Here is a 20892-nt window from a genome sequence, read left to right as displayed (position 1 = left end):
TGCCAAACATCCGGGTGGTTATATAGTGCTGGACGCCGCCTGCCTCCTGCAGTAGATGGGAGTGGTCATTGATAAGACGCGCATTTTGGAAGCTTCACGGCATGGCGGGGAGGACTGCGATGGATGGAGGGAGGAGGCAGGCAGGCAGGTCAGGTCGTCGTCGCTGCCGTGCCGCGTGGCAGCTTTGACCAACCACCTTCTTCCGTACTAGCACTACTAGTGGGCTGAAAAAAAATATATGGGTACTCGCAGGGCGGGTCGCGATAAACTCGAATGGGAACTTTGGAAATTCCGTGGCGTTTGGGACGATGTTTCAGCGTGGCGGCCGGGTGGTTTCGGCCTGCTTCTGGATTAGTGGATTCCGCGCAGCCAGCCAGGCGGAAGAAGCCGGGGATCTTCCGAGTCGGACCGGACGTTGCTGCCGTGTTCTCCGGTCCGACTTGGCCATCTCCACGCATAGGTAGGATCCCATTGATAGGCTGCGCGTCCTTTCTCTCTTGCTCATGTCACCGTCGTCGTACTGTGCCCGTGCGTTTCCCTTTTAACTCTCCATGGCGATCTTTTAACAAACAATTTACACGGGAACTGCCGCACGCGCGCGAGCGTTTGAAAATTTGAGCACCACTTGCAGTTTAGTTTGTCGTAATTCCCGTTCAACGTTTCGTCATGGGCTGGCAGACATTTCACTTGTGAAACTCGGCTGCCTGGATTACTACAAAAGTAGGCAGGTGAAGTTCCGTACAATTCAAGATTCGGCAGGCAGCTCTCATGCCCACGTCGATGGTGACGTCACCTGCCGGATGCACAACTGGGCAGCTGGTTGCCTTTGCATCCAGCTAACGATGTGAGTCTGCCTTGTCATGGCAACTTCCTAAGCAACACAGCACAGCACGTGATGATCTCAGTCGTACGTTCGGGATCTGGCGGTCCGCATAGAGCTGTGTACGCATGATGATGATGGTAGCCACACTGGAACGTAGCTGCTGCTGACTACGACGTTCGCCTTGGCAAATTAAACAGACAACAAGCGCACTATCCATTCGATCATTCCATCTGAGAATGAATTCACAGTGACCACTCACATTCAAACAACACAGGAATTACAGCTTCAACGGCCGAGTACCCGAACAACCAGGAATTCAATGCTAAACCAGAAGCCATTTGGACAAGCTAGTAGCATCGTCTGCTCCGCCTCAGCCCATCATCATGGTCTTGAACTCGTCGAAGCTGAGCACGCCGTCCCCGTCCAGGTCGAACCTGCAGATCATCGCCTGGCACTCGGCGATGTCCTGGTGCGCGCCAAGCTTGGCCAGCATCAGCTTCAGGCTCAGCGCCGTGATGCACCCGCTGCCCTCCATCTCGTACATCCCGAACGCCTCCCTGAGCCACCCGCCGCGCCTGTCCTCCTCCTCGTGCTCGTGGTCCTCGGCCTCCACCTCCTCCCCCGCCAGCCTCACGAACTCCTCCTCGTCCAGCAGCCCGTCGCCGTCCGCGTCCGCCGACGCCATCAGCGCCCTCACGTCCTCGGACGGCATGTCCTCGCCGGTCGCCGCCTTCATGCAGAGCCGCAGGTCCGCGGCGGAGATCTTGCCGTCGCCGTCCTGGTCGAAGGACGCGAACACGCGCCTCAACTCACCCGACGCCGCAACCATGCTGATGCCGTTCACCTCCTAATAAGCCGCGAACGAAGGTTCGTTTGGACTTTGGAGCGGGTAGACAGACAGTGGACTGTCCTTGGTTGCTTGGTGGTTGGCACTCTTGACTTGTTGAATGTCTGTAGCTGAGAGACCATTTGCATCAGTATTTATAGTTGAGGTAATCAGCTAACTGGGGCTGCTTAGACTATGTTCAGCAATTAGCATCACGTACCTTTCTAAGGGAATAATAACATAAGGAAGAAGTAACAATTTTTGACTGGAAAAGTGGGTGGCGGTTTTTAATTGCACGGGTGTGTTGAACAGACTGGAGTCCGTTGTCTTTGTATTTGGTCCAACAACAAACTGACTGAACTTCTTGCATGCCGTATGTGACTGGCGCCTCAAGTTTATTGTGATGTGGCGTTCGTTCTACCTTCTCCTCTCCTCCCTGGTGTGCAGTAACCGCAGTGCAGAAAAAAAGAATGTTGTTCTAGTTGCATCAGTAATACTGCTCACCTGCTACTTGTCTGTATGATTGCAGTCCTCCTGTTTCAGGGGAAAAAAAGAGAGGAAAAATTCTGACGGAATGATCTACTGTAACAGCACAAATTTCTGATGAACTGAGTTGAGTATTCCACTCCACCTACTTGTTTCATGAAGCTGGTCAGTTGGATCATAGAGGACATTTTGTTTCAAAAGCAAGATAAGACCAAACAGAATGAACGAAACTGCCGAAACAAGGACTTCGTCATGCATCGCCGGCTGCGCGACGAGTTATTTATTATACGCGCCACTCCTTCCAGATATGTCAGGCTCTTGCTATATACTAGTACTCTGCAAATAATTATAAGAGTATCATGAGGAGCAGCTGACGAGGTCCCTTTCTCTTGGAGCCGGCTGCACCTCGTCTTCTAAACTTAGCAATTGATTAATTAATAATTATTGCAAAGAAAGAGCCAACCCGCACCCATAGTGCTAGTCTGCTAGAGCTAGGAATTCGTCTTGGCACTAGCTACCAAGTACTGACTCGTTCCTCAGGCATGCGGTTGCGCCTTGAAATCATCAACACGAACTTCACCGTACGCATGCATGGTTGCTGTATTTATAGCCACAGATAGAATTGAGCACCGGAACCTGCCATTCCAGTTGCAGACGACAGGGATCATTAGCTTAGCTGCCTGCAAAACAATCAATCTCTGAACCTTGTGCAAGATAGTTGAAGACCATGGCGGTCGTGACATCCGAGTTCAGCCGCGTGTTCTCAGCGTTCGACCGCGACGACGACGGCAAGATCTCGGCAGCCGAGCTGCGGCTCTGCATGAGGGCCGCGCTCGGCGAGGACGTGTCCGCCGAGGACGCCGACGACCTCGTGGCGTCCGCGGACACCGACGGCGACGGGCTGCTGAGCCAGGAGGAGTTCCTGAAGCTGGCGCAGCTGGAAGCGGAAGAGGAGGAGAGGTGCCGGGGGCTGAAGGAGGCGTTCGGGATGTACGCGATGAAGGGCGAGGGGTGCATCACGCCGCTGAGCCTGAAGCGGATGCTCAGCAAGCTCGGCTCGCACCAGGAGATTGACGAGTGCAAGGCCATGATCTGCAGGTTCGATCTCGACGGAGACGGAGTGCTCAGCTTCGAGGAATTCAAGATCATGATGGATGCGTAGCAGTACGATAGGGAGCGGTAGCATGTTTAATTTGTTCAGTGTGCTAATAGAACTGTTGATTACTTGTCCATTGCAAAATGTTATTTAGTTGTTCGTGTAAAATCATGTATGCCAGGGAATATATTTTAATTTGTATTTAATCATTTATATATGTGCATGGGCATTGCTACGAGATTATGATTGTCTTTGGGTATCATTGGCTTACCATGCATGGTCGTTTGTCGACGGCGATCGAAGATTGGGTCGGCGCGGCTGAGGATCGGAGTAGCGGTCACGCTTTGGGAAGGAAGGCGGGGATCTCGATCAAGTAAGATCGGAGCGTATCGCAATGGTAAATCTGAACGATACTACTGTACATGGGAAGCTTTTGACGATGTCTGGTCTGCATTTACTGCAAGATCGATGCATGGTAAGATGAATGGCCGACACTGACGGCGGCAGGATCAAATCGGCGCGAGTAATTCACGGTTTCGAGTCTGCGCATGATCCCCATTATTTCTCCTCCATGCACCGACCTGATCATCTGCTCCTCCTTCCTCTTCCTCTATATAAGCCAACGATCAGCACGCCCACGTATCTGAAAGGTAGCCAGGGGCAACAGAGCTGAGCGATGGCGCCCGTCGTCGTCCTCAAGATGGACGTGCACTGCCTCCGTTGCGCCCGCAGGATCCGCAAGGTCATCAAGAGCCTGTACGGTAAGCCGCGCTGCGTGTGTTGTACGACATCTCGTGTGTGGATGCGATGCGGCGAGTTCTCGCTCCGGTCTCAGTCTGACATGGATGCATGCAGGGGTGGAGGACTTGTGGGTGTCGCTGGAGACGGGGTTCGTGGTCGTCGCCGGGAGCAGCCTCGACGCGTCGCAGCTCAAGTGGCGGATCCAGTCCAGGACGGGGAAGCCCGTCGCCGTGGTGAGCGACGGCACGGCGGAGGAGGCGCCGCCGGACAACGGCCAGATGGTGCACCTGGGGCCGCCGCCGCAGGGGTACGGGTACGTCGGCGGCGCATGGGTGCCCGCGCCGCACGCGTTCCAGTACGAGGCGCCGGCGCGCTTCAACGACGACAACCCCAACGGCTGCTGCGTCATGCAGTGAGTGACCGATCGACCAGGCGACATCAGTGGCCAATGTTTGGGGCGGGTTTTTGTGATGCTCAAATACTGTGACCTGCTGCTGTTTTCAGCTTCCCATGGACTTATTGTGTCTGTAGGAGTCGAGGTGTCTTTGTCCATCCGTCGTGTGTGCGATGATGAGTAGCAGTAAGTGGTAGGCTGGTAGAGTAGTACGTGACCGCGTACCACTCGTTCCATTCCCAGTATGAATAAGCATTTCCGAATGAATGAATAGTACTATTCAAGTGGGGTTAAGAATTAAGATTCATGCAAAGTTTCCTGGGAGTATGTTGTAACCGGCGACGCGGGACGGCGGGAGCAGCTGCGGATGCAGTCGACTGATCGAAACGACCAGTACGCATTTCAACTTGGGAATCGTTCGCTGTCCGTACGGGATAGGAATAGGATGCGGCGGCAGCAACTTGGCCGCCGGCGGAGGGGGAGGTGCCGGGTGCGGGACTCGTGGGCGAGGCGGCGCGCGGTTGCCGTTGACCGAGTCTAGGTCTCCAGGTCTAGGAGCATACTATGCGGCAGGTCTAGCCGTCCGATCCAGTATGAACGGTCCACGCAAAACACCTTCTACCTTGCATCGCAATGCCGTTGGCACATGCACGCTCGCCGGCTGCCAAAACCCAAAATGCCGCGAGCCATCTGCTGATGCTGATCTGCGCGCTCAACGTGGAACGTTCGCGGCCGCGGCGCACCCGCTTCCTGAGTCTCGAGAGCAAGCAAGGCCTGCTGACCGGGGAGCTGTGCCCGAAGCCAACCTGTCGACGCGATGCACGCGACATGCTCGACGGAATGACGCGATCGTTTCAGGCTTTCAGCGCTCCGCAACCTTGGCTAGTTCAATGTACGGTTGACATGTGAAATTTGATTGGATGGTGATCGAGCAACGGACGCCCCCTCCCGTCCTGTAGTATTGTCAGTGGTGACCTTGCCTGTGTGCAGCTGTGCTGCGTGTGGGCGGTGTCATGGCCTCATGGGGGGCGGGGGCATTATCTGTTCTGATGACATGGATGGACATGGAGAAAAGACGAGTATTTCTTCGTCCGATAGCTACTGTTGATATCTCATAAGCCAAGCTGCAGCACGGATGGAAAATGCACTTTGCCAAGGATACTGATGAGGACCTCATGTCGACGTTGGCGACCATGGACGCCACCGAGCTGATTGGCATTTGAGAAGAAGCAGTTTGTGACGATGGTACAGGCAGGAAAGGTGGATGAACAATAGTGCTGTTCGGGATGTTGCCGGTGGAACCAGACCAAGCCGGGGTTGCACTAGCATGTTGGTGATTGGCAAGGTACGATCTACAGGTAATCGTAATTGGTAACTTCTTTTCTGAAGAAAGTATTTACTTTTCTCTGAAGCGACCAAAGAAATTTCTAGGCCTTATTGGGGACCTTGCGTGCAGTTTCTGCCCAAATTCTTGCAGCGGATCGGAGTTATTATCAGGTGGGTTCTAACAAAGGTTACCTGATTCCTGTTCTTGTATGTATGCCTTTTTGCTGCCTTCCGGGCTTCTGGCCTTGCTTACTGTCGAGGAAATGCCATTGTCAATGTCCTACTCAAGGAACATGGCTGCCAGCCTGACGTATATATGTAACCTAAGCCCCATGGATCACAAGGAGACCAGGCAGCTTCCTGCATTTCTGGGATGGAACAAGATAATGCCGAGGCGAAGCAAGGTATGCTGAACCATGCATTTCGATCATGTTCATTCCTGCTTGCATTGGAACAACTTGTGTGCTTTCAATTTGTTTATACTCTCTTGAACCACAAGACAAAATAGCTGCTGTGGAAAAGATAATTTCTGCTTTGTATGGTCTTTGCGTTCAGAGGACTGTGACCGCGACAGTAAATTATGAACGATGTTTCTGAACTTGTGTTTTGATAGTTGGACATCAGAGGCAGAGCTCCCAAAAGGGTGAAAAGGGTGAACCAGGAATCCCAAAGCTTAGCGACACAAAAAAGCTTATCGAGTTCATGGAAAGTCACTACGATGAATTTGTCGCCCGTGTGCAATCCTTTGATGAATTCTACCACGCCATTTATGAACTCATCGAGTAAGTTTTTGTAACCTGCAACGGTTTCTCGATGCAGAACTGATCTTTCTATTTCGATCCCAAGAAACTCAGCATTTCAGCTTGCTTGCTCTTCAATCAAGCAGCCTAGTATTCAACCGGATGGATGCCGTGACTTTTATTGCTGATGTCTTACATCAAGGTTGTGCCTCTTCAGAATGTTTTGCGAGGAACGTGGGCAGCTGCAGTACAGAATACCGGAGAAAAGGATTCTTGAGGAAGCATATAACGTGAGTAGAAAAACTTTCTTACATTTTAAAGGTGCCTAGCTTGTTCAATCAGAAGTCTCTGCTCTGTCCGAAGACCTTGTCCAATCACCGCACCTGGCTGCCCTGTTTTCTCCGATCCCCGCCCCCCACAATAACAAATTAACAATAATATAATGCAGAAGCATCACACGTCGGAGGGCGAGGTAAAGAAGGAGGAGTTCCTGGCGATGAGCAAGGAGGTCATCAAGGTGGAGAGCTTCACCTCCGGCAAGGCGACGGTCGAATTTGCCATGTTCCTGTTCGGTGCGCCGGCGTGCGCGTTCCTGGCGAAGCGGATCCTGCCGGGGCTGGGCTGGCTGTCGGACGACGTCGTCATCCCTCTGGCCACCTCCGGGTCCGTCGCCTACCTCATCAAGTCCAAGAGGCTCTGAAGAAGAAGAACGGGGCTGCTTTCTGCCGCATGCCCTTGCTGCTCCGCATCAGCTGGCTTGGTTGGCGACGCAAGTGTAAAAGACTAAAAGTAGATGAAAATGTCAGAAGAGCATTGCTAGATCAATCAATAATTGGAAAAAGATGCCATTAACCAACGCTACCTTTGTTCTCTTCTTCTTAGAAAAGAAAGAGTCGAATTACTAGGAAGGAGGAAACAAAAGCCGGAGCAGGCAGGACAGAGGGAGGATACGCAGGGTGAAGGGGACCCGCGCGCGGACAGCCGTGTGGCCGTGTCGACGCGCTCCTCCTCCGGAAACGGGCACGCACGCCTCTCGCGACAACACGTCGCGGCGGCCGTCCCCTACCCTACCCTACCCTACAGAGTGGTCCACTTGCGGCGCTTGGCCGCCGCTGCCCGCAGACGTGACGTGACCTCCGTCCGCTCTCCTCCCGGCGGCTTCCACTCGCCGCCCCGCCCGCAGCGCCAGAATATCGCACGCCGCCTCCTCTCTTCAGGTCAACCAACGTCTCTGGGCCGTCGGGCCCTTCCTTGGTGCGTTATATTCTTCGGGCCCCGGCGACACGGACGTTCGGTGGTGGGCGGTCGACCGAAAGATGTGCGGGGCAGGCTCTGGACCTTCCGGCTTGGCTTGGCCCTCTGCAACAGTGAATGGATCCTCCCTGCTCTGGAGACCTGTCTCAATTAATCCCCTGATTTTGCTGGTACGCGACGGGCGCGAGAGAGATTCGTTTCTGGGGTACACTTGCGGCGAGTGATGAGCTAGCCCATTGTACAAAGTCTCGCATGAGAGAAAAAGGGGGTCAACTTTTCATGACGAAGCTAAGGAGTACGAGTAGTTCCGACCGTGACGGAGGAGCTAATATAATTATAATTTAGATATAAATTGATTAAGCTAATATAATTGTATGTGCAATATGTTTATATATTATTTTTAGCCATATGTTGGAGGTACTTATGCACTGCACTTTTGCTGTAGGGAAGCGAATCGAAAAATATGCTATAAATTATACATTAGAAACATAACATGAGGATCTGTAGAATAAATCTGACATAAGTTTATATATATATATATATATATTTTTTGTAGAGTTGTGAAATGCTTTATTCCGTCTCACGTGGCCACGCGTGGAAATTACAAGAAAACAAGGACCTGCGCGCAAATATCGAAATCTGCCTACCAAAATTGAAATAGAAGAAACTCTCCCCCTCCAATAAGCTCGCGTGGCCCCGCCGCCCCCTCGAACCACCGAAACCAAAAAAGTAAACGAGCAGCAGCCGGGACGCAAGCAGAGGCGAAGCACAACAGCCCGACCGGGAATCTTCTTCCTCCCTCCCTCGCCATTGCGCCACCAGCACATATTAAAAAACCAGCAGCGATCGGCCCACCCCGCCGAGCGAGCAGGCGGCCGCTCCCCCCAAATCTCTCGTCGATGGCGCCGCCGTCACCCATCACGTGCCGCCCCTCGGCGGCGCGGCACCCGCTGCTGCTCCGCGCCCCCGCGCCGCGCGTTGATGGACCGGCGCTCGGGCTGGGGCGGGCGCTGCCGCCGACGAGGGAGCCGCTGGTCGCGACGCGGGCGCACGTGCGGGGGATCGTGGCGGCGGCGCGGGTGTGGCCGAACAGGAGCGGGAGGGAGGAGGCGGCGCGGTGCGCGGCGGCGGGGCAGGTGGCGGGGAGCGCTGGCGTCGGGAGGGGTGCCGGGATGGAGGTGGCCCTCGCCAGCGCCGCGGTCGTCGCCATGGGCACGGGGAACCGCGTCCTCTACAAGCTCGCGCTCGTGCCGCTGCGGGAGTACCCCTTCTTCCTGGCGCAGTTCGCCACGGTCGGGTGCGTGCGTACTTCTCTTCTCGCTCGATTTGCTCCCCGCATTGATCCGCCATAGGTAGATTGCTCCGCGTTGCTGTGCCCGATCGGATCGACCAGAGTCGCTTGGACTTGGACTAGCATCAAGTTTCAACAGTAGAGATTCGTCTCCATCAAGCCGTGCGCTGTCGTGGTTCGTGAATCGTTTCTGTTTGGGGTCCCACGTGTCTCGTAGAATAAATAACTGGCGAGATATTTTGGTTCTTGCTATATCTGGATGCCGTGCAAACTGCCGTGTTTTTTTTTTCTTTTTTGGTGCCTGACTCAAGTCAACTCAACTGAGCTCATGAGCTGGCCTTCCGTGCTGTTTTTATCATGTCAATTGGGATTGGGGTAAGCAGCGAGTTAAAAAAAAAAGTGGCCTAGATAAATAGCAACTCAAACTACCACCGTGCTCGTGTTCCTATACCCCGGAAAAAAAGTGATACATCAGTGAGTATGACATGCATCAGTAACGGATACAGTGTCACGCTAGCAGAGAGCACATCACTTCGATGAATATAAACTGGGCAATGGGTTTAATAATTTATGATATTCAGAGATTTTTGCTTATGCTTTTATTTATCAAGTTTTAGCACACTTGACCGCGTCAGTGAACTTTTGCAATGTCATTTGACATTTCTCAAGTTTTATAGTCTGCATCTACATGACATTATTTTTATTGGCCACGATATACAATATACAATCATGCAACTATAATCCTATTTCGTGTCTAATCCCTTACTGTATCTAACATGTTTAACCTTGTCCATCATAGTGCATACCGGTACTTCATGGTTTTGAGGTTGCTCCTCTCTGCAATTGGATTCTATTGGAACAAAGGCACTATGATATCAGACAAAACATTAGATCAATTATTGCCTTTCTTTAGTGTATAAGTCACCATCATACATTTTACTTGTACCTTTTTTAGCAAGACAATACACCGCAGAAATTAGCTTGAACTGATCCTTTCCGTGAAACTATGTTTGAACCATTTCTTGGTCTCTGATAGCATGCTTTAAATCTTCTAATTTTGACAGATATGTAGTCATCTATTTCTCGATCCTGTATCTTCGGTATCAAGCGGGCATTGTCAACGATGAGATGCTGTCTCTACCGCATAAACCTTTTCTAGCTGTGGGAATCTTAGAGGCTTTTGGTGCTGCATCAGGGATGGCGGCTGGAGGTAATTTTCTCAAGCCGGATTCAGCTTCCTTTTGTGGTCAAGTAATGACTGAAGCAACACCCATCTACCCATTAGTTAAAATTAACGTAATGCTGCTATAGATTTTCTAAAAACATATGGTACTCATGAGCACATATGACTACGAAAGTTGTTGTAGTCACTTTTAGGTTGACACTTTCACACCTTCAGGTGTACTTCATTACTAACGCTTATGAGTTTGGTTTACTAGTTCATTCATGAATGAAGTGTACTTGACATTTATTATACAAAGCTTGTCTCACAGTTATATATGTGTCTTTTTTTTTCTTGGCGTAGCTGTTCTTTCTGGGGCTTCAATACCAATACTCTCACAGGTTATGAGCACTATCAGTGTTATATTGCTATATTGGTTTAATCAAATCTAAGTACATGTCTATAATTTCTTTATTGCTTTCTGTAGACATATCTTGTTTGGCAGCTTCTTCTATCTGCAATTTTCTTGAAGAGACGCTATAGAATTAACCAGATAACTGGATGCTTTCTAGTGGCTGTTGGTGTCGTAATAACTGTAGCAAGGTAAGTAATCTGTTGATGAGCTCATATTGGTCTCTAAGCATCCAGTGAAGCTGCCGAGTATATTTTCACAGTTATATTCCATGAAGTTGTGTTCTTTCTGGCGATCCATATCTTAAAGGACACCTGAACAGATCTTATATATGTTAAATCCAGAAGATAAGAAACTTGAGTAAATGGATTTTTTTTCTTTACTTGGGAATTTTGCGATATTGTTTTTATGTTCCAGAAATCCTCGATGTATCACAAACAATGCAGCGGGTATCATGTACAGCAATCCTGGGGCTTGTTTACTACAGTACAAAATATTTCATTACAAGAATTGCACATGATATTAAGAAAATGCTTCACCCATATCTCCTGAGCATGGAGGGATGCTATGTTTCAGCACAGTATCATCTTTGGCATAACACTTCTTTGTTATTCTTGTGATAGGGTTTATAGACGATATCATTTGGGGTTAAGGAACTGTCATATGGCTTACAATGTTCCAGCACAGGATCATTTTGGAATATTCAACCTTAATTTGCTTGTCACTGCAATAATGGCAATAATGTGACAGAATAGCATTTGGAATTAAGGAACTATTTAGCAGCTGTATGAGCAAACTGTTTCAAGTTATAATGTCAAACTGGAAGTCTTGCTTTTGAATCAGATATCTGTTGCTTTGATGTGAATAAGATTTAACGTGAACCTTACTTTGGTATGTGCAGTGGATCTGGTACTGGCGCTTCACTTAAAAGTACTGGAATTGTATGGCCACTGCTAATGATACTATCATTCTTTCTCCAAGCTGCTGATTCAGTATTGAAGGTAGTGAGTCTATTTTAATCAATCAGTTACCTAATTAATGCGCTCTAACTACCAGTTTCACCTGATACAACTAAAGTCTATTGTTGCAGGAAACAATATTTAGAGATGCTTCTAAAAAATTGAAGGTAATGATTTCCTCCCATTATTTACCATGATATGTAGAGCTTTCATAGGTCAAAGCTTCATAAGCATTCTTCTCTATTGCACTCTTTTCTTATTCCAATACTCTTCTTTTGTTTTTAGTGTGGCTCAGTTGATCTTTTTGTTGTCAATTCGTATGGCTCTGCTTATCAAGTAAGAACACGATCCTATCGAGTAATACTTTTGATGCAGTATATAGCAGTCATCCATAATATTTAGTAAAATTGTCATTTCAGGCTCTTTTTATGTGTCTCTTGCTGCCTTTTCTGTCAAAGTTATGGGGAGTTCCATTCCATCTGCTACCAACATACATTAAAGATGGCGCAGCCTGCTTCTTAAATATGGGATCAATATCTGGTATTGCTAATTTTACTATTTCTTTTTGTTTCTTAATATTTGTGTTAGTAAGCTAAACGCAGATTGTGATATTTCTGAAAACTGAATTAACTACTGATGATCGCTACCATTTACATTCAGTTTCTCAGTTTTTCACCCACTCTATTAGTGCTAAACTAGTCCCTCCTGCTTTTTTGAGTTGAACCTTTTAAGCATGGTTTGAATTCATAGTTGTTGTCACACTGGCTTAAAAGAAGGGATTCACAGTAGCAATGTTTAGTAAGATACTTATTACTACCATGTTGTACTTAGCAATTCTGACACATTTTGAATAACCACATTACCATTGAATTGGTGTTCTTTTTTGTAAGAGGAGCATGCTGAGCAGGCATCTTACTTCTTACTTCTTGTTAAACCTCTGAACTGTGCAGGTTGTGAAGGGGCGCCACTACTACCGCTACTGTTTGTGTTGGTTAACATGGGATTCAATATATCATTACTACACCTACTAAAGATCTCCTCAGCAGTTGTATCTTCCTTGGCTGCTACATTCTCAGGTTTTCATACTTTCTTGTGCACACCATCTGATTTACTTGCACCAGTGGATAGCACATCTAAGTTTTAAAGTTTCGGTTTCATTTGACATGTCTCAATTTTATAACTAAAATACCACTGAGCATGTCATTGACATGTGAGATGTGGGTTAAGTTTCAAACACCGATCACACAGTACAGCATTAGTATATCTACCATAGTTGGAGTGTTGGACTGATTTAAAATGTTCTCCGAATACTGTCAAACCTTTATGTTGTGAAACCTTTGTTTCAACCATACCCAAGCCGATACTTGCCAACTGAAAAATCATTGCTTTGATGAGATTAAACATTAAGTTACTTGCCTTCCTTTTGTGGAAAAGAAAAACTGGGCGCAGTGCTTATGTGCTTTTGCAAGAAATGGTGGGTAATTGCTATTTGGAATCTTCTATAGGTAGCAAGATGGAACATAAATCACTATCTCAACGCAACAATTGTCAGTGTATGATCGAAGCATCAGAATTTTAAATAAGATAAATAAGCAACTTAGCTGCAACTTAATAAATTATACTGGTTGTTATAAGGCAGAGTCATGATGACTTATTTCCTAGTGCTATTCTGGTCCATTCTATCAATTATAACTAGAAAGGACAGTGATATGGATGTTAGGATTTCATATCTCATTTTTTTTTCTGCACCACTGTTTTGCATCTCTCCAGCTTTTGCAATATAGGTAGGTTGGTTGGAGGCCCACCATGGGGATGGTGCAAACGGCATCACCACATACCCTTTGCCAAAATATGAGTTTAGGAGAACATACAAGCATGTATAGAAGGCTCATAAGCAGCTTCAGGTGTACAAGAGGAATGCTGAATTTGCGCATGTGTTAGCCTTTTCTTTTTCTTTGTGCTCATTTAGCAGATGACTACCATACAGACTAACCTTGCCAACAAAATTTGGGCCTGTTTTTTATTCCTATCAATCGGATACCAGCAAATAGTTTAGAGCCGTCATTGCTGGGTGTTTCCTGTCCATGCTGCCAGCAGTCGTGGTTTAATTATATCATCTAGGAACAAAGTGAAAAACTTTTGAGCCTCTGAAAATTCACAAGCTGACCCAAAATTCCTTTTATAATTGTGCTTGCTGCTACCATGTACAAAGAAGACGCCCAAGTAAGTTATAGAATGGCATATGAATTGATCAGGAATGGTGGTTTTCTTGTGCAGTTCCGCTGTCCATCTACGCATTCACCCTACCATTGCCGTATATCGGAGTGGCATCAACTCTGCCACCCGGCTTTGTTGCGGGTGCAGCAGTACTCACTGCTGGCTTACTACTGTACAGCCTCCCACAGGCACAGCACTCCGGAAATTGTTTCCACAACAAGAATGACTAGTTAGCATTCATTTCTTGATTGATTCACCACCCTTTACTCCAAGATGGTGCATCACCTGGGCTTGAAGGGAAGAACAGTTCTCCTGAGGGCCTCCTGGGTGTTGTATGTTGTATGGTACATATCATATATATACCCACCAATAAAAGCAAGGAAACGGCATACGGATATAATGAATAAAGCTTGAGAGCTGTAAGTACCTGTCCGCCGGACATTGTTATTACTGAGTGAAGGTCGGAGATGGGTATGCACAGTGGTGAGACGGGAAGAGAACCAGGGAGAAGAGCAGGAGCATCATCACCACAGGGACGAAGAGAAGGATCAGCGGTGGGGGCGAAAGGGGTGGCAGCACCAATGGTAGCAACAGGAGGATGACTGTCGCCGCCAGCAACATCATCAGCACTCCCTTGTTCATCGCTGCCCCCGTCCTGTGTTGTGATGAAACTTCTGCCAACTCCAATGGCCAGCAGCCGGCTCCAGATTTTCTTTAGGATCTCATGTTTGTTGTGAGGATTGAGGAAGCTGTTGTGCGTGTTAGAAAATGTTGTACTAACTAATCCGATGGAACTGGGGAGTTGGCAAGCTATATATAATGTATATGGCCAGCATGAAGCAGCAGGCCAGATGGGGTGTTTTGGTATGTGTTTGTGGGAGTCGGCATATTTGATGCATTTGTGCTTCCAGTTCCAGTGCAAGGACTGAACTCACTGGTTGGGGGACCCCTTGTTTCTGAGATGTCGAGGAATTGCGTGGTCCTCCTGGGCTGGCGCTGCGATGGGGGAGCAGGGGGCGGGGCTACCTGCTGCCGGCGGATTTGCAAAACCAGCGGCAGTCTGGTTCCGGGATTCTGGCAACACTTGACTTGTGTTACCATTCACCAGATTATGTTGAAACTAGAAATGGGTCTTGTCCATGAGAATCTAGTCACTTTGCTTTAGGAGCTGGGATCCAAACAGGACCGTAGTATGTTGACTGCCGAAGTAGTAGGAACGCAGTAAGCCAGAAACTACCAGAGCGGAGAAGTAGAGATTACTGGAAGTAGAACTCCATTTGAGGAATGAGGAGGCAGAGGGCCACATGCAATCCAACCCTGCGCGAGCGCGACACCGCCAAAGGGACAGAGAGAGTGGGAGCGTGCACCCAGTTTCTCTGCACTACACATGGGCTGCGCCCGCGCGGCACCAATGGCGCCGCACCGTCCAGGCCCCTCCTTTCCACCTCGGAGAGGAGCATGCATGGTACAGTAATAAACTACCGTGGCCTCCGATCAAACTCACCCAAGGGTCTGCTAGTGTTACGTCGATTTATGCAATTATTAATCTCTCTGGGTCCGATCAGAGCCGGTGGACAGGCACAGCACAGATGTACGCGCACTGCGTCGAGCGTCCAGCCGGTAAACAGCTACAGCTAACTCCAACGAGGTAGGACGCCGGCGCAGCCGAAGGCAACTTGGCAAGAGCATGTGGTCACTGGCTGCAGGCCCGTCAGTTCCCGCCCACCCGGTCTTGGGCCATGGTCCCTCCGTGCTCGGGAGGCAAAAAGACGGGGCGGGCGCATCATCGGATGGGCTGAGTATGATTGATGATGAGGCCCCAGGCTCTGCCGCTGCCGTCTCGGCCCGTCCGGGCATGCGTCGTGCCGAGACGCCAACACGCGCCTAGCGGAAAAGTCTACATAACTGTCAACAATTGAGGTCGGACTATATCACCTCCTAAGCTAAAAAATGAATATCTAACCCCTTCAATTTTGCAAAACCATTCACTTAGCCCCACTCCTCAGCTGATTTTGCATAGCGGTTTCACATACGTGGCACGCTGAGCTGGACGGACTGACATACGAGACCCGTGGATATTTTTTCACTCCTCTCTTCTTCTTTTTCTTCTTCTTCCCCTCTCCTTTCTCCCTCGCGTCAAGTCTGTGCAGGCTGACGGCGATGAGGATGACGAGGACGCGGCACAGGTGCGCCCCTGTAGCCGCGGAACGCACCCCGCCCGCCGTGGCAGGGGAGGCGCCACCCCGTCCCGACTGTGAGCACGAAGGTGAAGTGGAATCTCAGGCTCGCCGTGGAGGCTGTGGAGGTCGATGCAGTGGCGGTGGGGTCTCCGCGCGGGAGCATGCTCCGCCGCTGGATCCCGCGGAGCCTACGGCCAACGGGGATGATGCTCCGGCTCTGGCCGCGGCCAACAGGAAGGGGGCGGGGGCGGGGGCAGGTGACGTGGCGGGGCATTTGACTCGTCGCCGGTGCGGGACAACGGGGAGGCGGACCGGCTCAAGCGCCTCAACGACATGCTCCTTAGCAGGACTGCCGAGGATAAGAAGCGGACGTCGGCGCTCGAGACGCGGCTCGGCGAGCTTGAGGCTGACGCCGCTGCACTCGCCGTCGGGGAGCGCGGGGTGCTGCTCGCGGCGCCACTCCGAGATGCAGAGGAGGAGCGTGCGGCGTTGGGAGTCTGCCTCGCGGTGGCGCGGGAGGCGCTCGGGCGCGCCGAGGCAGAGGCGGCGTGCGAGGCACGGGCACGGCTCCAGGCGGCGGCGGGTTCTGCTCGTAGGAACAATGAGGGAGAAGGGTGTCGGAGAAGAAGAGAGGGGAGAAGACCGAGAGAGGTGGGAGAAGAAGAGAGTGGAGAAGAGGTGCCACTTACAAGCGGGCCCCACATATCAGATGGTCCAGCTCAACATTTTAGCACGTCACGTGTGCGAAACCACTCGGCAAAACCAGCTGAGGGGGTTAAGTGGATGGTTTCGCAAAGTTAAGGGCGTTAGATATCCGTTTTTTTAGTTTAGAGGGTGATGTAGTCCGATACCAATTGTTAGGGTTATGTAAACTTCTTCCCACGTCTTGTTCGGGCGGCAGACGAGGGCGCGTCGAAGCAAATCATTAGGATGTCATGTTTGTAATTGTATGGTGATAAATATTTGTCTCACAATCTGATGGAGAAAAACTAATGGGATGTGCATTGAAAAGTTGAGGGCTTGGATTATAGTATCAGGAAAAAAAGGTTGCCCGTTTGTTTCAGCTTTGGAGGATTTTATGATAATCCAAAGCTCAAACAAAAAGGCCCCCACTCAACACGAGGACGTGCAGGGGTCGTGGACTGGATTTCATGACACAGGAGGTCGATCCCGTCACAATTTCCACCACCTAATAAAGTATTCTTAGCTTTACTAATTCTACATTAGCTCTAGCTACACGTACGTAATATGCGGTAGGCCTCGCAAATCAGGCTTGATTTCGATGTCGCAACCACACATGATTTTATACGGATGGAAATATGCATGCGCATATTGTATGTCTCCAAGGCTCATCGATGATCCGTGTGATCAACCACTCCGAGATAGTGGGTGAAGCGAAAGATTTGCACTAGAGCTCGTCTCCTCTTCTAATTAATTTGTTGTCGCAAAAGCAAGGACGGATCTCTGCTCCTATATATATTCTTTGCCTTACAAAAGATATGGAAATCTCCAGGTCTCCCTTAGTTTCATTACCCGCACCCTAATCATGTCCTTCACGCTGCAAATTTCAGTGACACAATAATCCAATTCTTGCGGAAATGCAGCTCAGTTGTGTATGCCCCTTGCGTGCGTGCCCATTAATGCATACAAGTTATGAGCATTGCTAACTTTCAATCGCCTAGAATGAAAACTCTTTCCTTTCAACCACCTAAAATTGAATAATTATGTATACCTTATATCCAGGAAAATGAAAGATTTTCAGTCACTTAAAATCGGACACTTCAACATTTTATAACTACAAGGTTAACAATATTCCCTATAATTTCTTTAAGCAGCAAATTATGTCGTCCGTGATTTGAAAAAACCTTAAGTATGATAAGCTAAAAGTTGTGGACCACACTCAATCAAATTACTAAAGAACATTTAAACTGTAAGCCAGTCACAAATAAACTAAAGGAAGAATGGAGAATCTTGTGGCGTGTGTGCGTGTGTGTATATGTATATATGTATATATATATATGCTTGTCCAAAAAATATTCTTAAATAAGAATGAGGTTTGCTTTTTTACAAGTAGGTGCTTATTCAGAAATATGTTTATTATTGGCATATAATAAATAGTCTTTAGTCGCAGATTCCTAATAGAAAATGGGATATCGGCAGGATCTGATGTCATACACACACCAGGGCGGAGCTACAGGGTGGGCCGGGTGGGCCGTGGCACACCCTGTGGCCCAGCCCTAGTTGAAATAAATTCTAAAGTTCCGCTAATCCGCCGTGTGAAATTCTCTCCGCGACTACATAACAACACAAGTACTGATCCGTCGCCGCCCTACCGCCCAGGGCACCGAGCGGAACTATCGTTTGGTGCCCTCTTCTCATCGATTATCGATTCATTTCTTCGATCATGTATTCATGTGCCATAGTGTCGCCGTCTCAGCTCGCCGCCGCCCGCCAGACGCACATCACGCGCCTGCCTGTGCCCGTCTAGGGACAGTGCCACCATATTTTTTACAATTTAACCTTTTTTTGAAAAAAAATTACATTTGGACCCTTGGAGAACGTATTTTTCGAATTTGGACCCCGGAGCTCGACGCTGTGGGCGCCGAGGTAAGACGTCTCGGCGCCATGAGTCACGGCGTCGAGGTATCTGGCTCAGCTGCTGAGGTGGCGGATACGTGGCAGCTGCCTCAGCGCCAAGATCCACGGCGCTGAGGTAGCTACCATGTACCTGCGGCGCGTTCTCTCCTCGCGCCATCCTCCTCTCTCTCCGCTCTCTCTCGCGCGCAGCCCGGCCGCCGCTCGCCGGCCGCCCATCCGGCCGGCTCTCGCCGCACCCGCTTCCTCCTCCCCTCCACGCGCGCAAGCAGGCCGCCGCTCGCCTCCCCACCTTCTCCGTGCACGCCACCCGGCCGGCGCTCGCCGCCCCTGCCTCCACCCACCTCCGCCTCTGCTCGCCCCCACCTCCGCCTCTACGCGCATCCGGCGCGGCCGCAAGCCGGCGCACGGCCTCGTCCGCCCGGCCAGACAACAGAAAAGAGTAATCATCTTTGAACCATTATACGTGCATAAGCTTCTTTTATGCATGTTTTAGACTTAATATGATTGAGATATTTGCATTGTAATTTATGCAAGTTTCACACTTACTTATTGATTGATTGAGACTTGCATTTTTTTTATTTTTGTATACTGAAATTATTGGCAAATTTTGGAACTGTTTACCGAATTATACGATATATACCGGATGGTACATGAAAAAAACATATAGCGGCGTACCCTCTGCTAAAATCCTAAATCCGCCACTTACACCCTTGATTATGTGCGTAATCCATGGGTGTCGTCTTATACCTCTATTAAAAACAGGTAACCAATGCTAGCTGTGTACTTTCACTAGCATAAATTAATATATATATGTGGAAACTCTTTATTCAAGACAGGACTTGATAAGAAAGCGCACATATGCTTATGTAAAGATAGGTGGCATGCTCATCTAGATCCCATCACACGTTATTTCCCCTGAATTCTTCACTGCACCCCCTCCAGGCCATGGCCCATGGTTTCACTTTAGCTAGGGTCAACGCAAAGACGACCTACATACAGAGGAAAAGTGGAGATCGAAGAACTCATGAGCTGCATATATAGATCGTCAGACACAACTCCATGCCTCTATGCATGCATATTTGATGGTGGAGAAGACAAATTAAGAAGAATGCCCTAGCCAGGTAGGTCTCTCATCAGCTAGGATCGATCGATCGGAGTCTAGAAATCAATAACCTGCTTGAGCTATAGTAGCGTTGGGTTACCGACGAGCAGCTGGGAAGAAAGCAAGGGCGAAGAGGAGCAGCAGCATGAGCACCGGGATCCAGATGAAGAGTGCCGGCGGAGAAGGCGGCAGCGCTGGCAGAAGAAGAGGGTACCAAAGGAGGACGGCGACCAGCGCAAGCAGCAGCAGCACCGCCGCCCTGTCCATCTCTCTCTGTCAGCTGAAGAATTGAATGGCTAGCTGTGTGGTCGATCGGCCGGCAACTGTCGGCGAGCAGAAGTCCACAAGTCCACACTGAACGGAAGGGCGAGCACACCTGCAGTCTAGCGATCGAGTTTGCAGCAGGATATATATATATATATCATGTGGAAAAGGCTAAGATATTTTGCGAGGATCATGCATGGTGCTTATATACAGCTAGCTAGGCCACCCACCATGTCAAATTTGGGATCGGAATATATATATAAACAAAGAGAGGGGAAAAATCTATTCTGGACGCGCTTATAGCTACTTCTAAACGTGCATATCATGATATAGGATGTATCTGATCTAATAAAAGGTATGTACGAGGTGTATATGATCGTACTAAAATCAGCTAGCTATACTGATGTACATACCAGTATATGAAAATCATTTGACATCTGATTCATGAATTATCTTAATAATGAATTTTTAATTATCTTGCGTGTGTTGTCTAGCTAGCATGCATGCACAGTTATTTGCGCCTGGCCTCTTGTTGACCGTAGCTATCTAGCTTTGCACGCGCAGAATCTTTTGCAGGCAGTGACGCACACCGTATACAATACTGACGATCAGATGGGAGTAATCAAACAGAACGAGGCCTGCTTGTTCAAAATTTAAATGCAGGCAAAAAAAAACCAAGTTATCGTCGACCTTCTCGATTTGTCGTACAGCTATCATGCATGGCAGGTACGACGTACATTGGTACATATAAGCTAGCTGTCTCAAAATCATCTTATGAAATGCAACTTAACATCTCAATGATGTGGAGTAAAGTGAGGGAAAAGAGGAAGATATGATTATTTTGTAAAATAAATGCGTCCATGAGCTAAATTGGATTATGAGACTACCGTAGCATACGAGTTGCTTGTTGCCATAAAACTTGTATTTTTTTTCATTCAGTTTACAAATTAAGGAATATGGTATTATTACGAGGCAACAAAAGGATAATTTGTGACACTCCCTCCGTTCCAAATTATTCCAA

The 20892-nt window shown here is 48.9% G+C and overlaps 5 protein-coding genes and 2 long non-coding RNA genes across 7 annotated transcripts; 4 read left to right on the top strand and 3 right to left on the bottom strand.

The window, feature by feature from the left end:
• Window positions 1-1083: 1083 nt before the first annotated feature.
• LOC112894276 (putative calcium-binding protein CML23) lies at window positions 1084-1659 on the bottom strand. The gene has a single exon (XM_025961926.1). It carries the CDS (start codon window positions 1650-1652, stop codon window positions 1194-1196), a length of 459 nt encoding a protein of 152 aa, XP_025817711.1. The 5' UTR covers window positions 1653-1659; the 3' UTR covers window positions 1084-1193.
• A 1203-nt stretch (window positions 1660-2862) lies between these two features.
• On the top strand, window positions 2863-3297 carry LOC112894277 (putative calcium-binding protein CML19). Its single transcript, XM_025961927.1, has one exon. It carries the CDS (start codon window positions 2863-2865, stop codon window positions 3295-3297), a length of 435 nt encoding a protein of 144 aa, XP_025817712.1.
• A 610-nt stretch (window positions 3298-3907) lies between these two features.
• On the top strand, window positions 3908-4388 carry LOC112895672 (heavy metal-associated isoprenylated plant protein 7-like). The gene is made up of 2 exons (XM_025963652.1): window positions 3908-3992; window positions 4087-4388. Exons 1-2 carry the CDS (start codon window positions 3908-3910, stop codon window positions 4386-4388), a joined length of 387 nt encoding a protein of 128 aa, XP_025819437.1.
• Window positions 4389-6019: 1631 nt separating this feature from the next.
• LOC112895268 lies at window positions 6020-7288 on the top strand. The gene is made up of 4 exons (XM_025963212.1): window positions 6020-6096; window positions 6306-6474; window positions 6650-6722; window positions 6881-7288. The coding sequence occupies exons 1-4, from the start codon at window positions 6066-6068 to the stop codon at window positions 7130-7132; spliced, it is 525 nt and encodes a 174-aa protein (XP_025818997.1). The 5' UTR covers window positions 6020-6065; the 3' UTR covers window positions 7133-7288.
• On the bottom strand, window positions 6586-7058 carry LOC112895269. Its single transcript, XR_003229173.1, has 2 exons — window positions 6964-7058; window positions 6586-6824 (listed from the first exon to the last, which is right to left on the bottom strand). It is a non-coding gene; the product is annotated as an uncharacterized LOC112895269 (long non-coding RNA).
• A 1106-nt stretch (window positions 7289-8394) lies between the features above and the next one.
• LOC112894226 (protein CLT1, chloroplastic-like) lies at window positions 8395-14594 on the top strand. Its single transcript, XM_025961863.1, has 10 exons — window positions 8395-8983; window positions 10042-10187; window positions 10503-10540; window positions 10627-10742; window positions 11453-11552; window positions 11642-11677; window positions 11796-11846; window positions 11930-12050; window positions 12461-12586; window positions 13788-14594. The coding sequence occupies exons 1-10, from the start codon at window positions 8586-8588 to the stop codon at window positions 13955-13957; spliced, it is 1302 nt and encodes a 433-aa protein (XP_025817648.1). The 5' UTR covers window positions 8395-8585; the 3' UTR covers window positions 13958-14594.
• Window positions 14595-19295: 4701 nt separating this feature from the next.
• On the bottom strand, window positions 19296-19977 carry LOC112895587. The gene is made up of 2 exons (XR_003229207.1): window positions 19679-19977; window positions 19296-19494 (listed from the first exon to the last, which is right to left on the bottom strand). It is a non-coding gene; the product is annotated as an uncharacterized LOC112895587 (long non-coding RNA).
• Window positions 19978-20892: the final 915 nt, after the last annotated feature.

This window comes from Panicum hallii, chromosome 5 (assembly GCF_002211085.1).
Source record: "Panicum hallii strain FIL2 chromosome 5, PHallii_v3.1, whole genome shotgun sequence".
Classification (NCBI taxonomy): domain Eukaryota; kingdom Viridiplantae; phylum Streptophyta; class Magnoliopsida; order Poales; family Poaceae; genus Panicum; species Panicum hallii.
The sequence above is the reverse complement of the archived record's forward strand: the minus strand, read 5'-3'. Positions and strand labels throughout refer to the sequence as shown.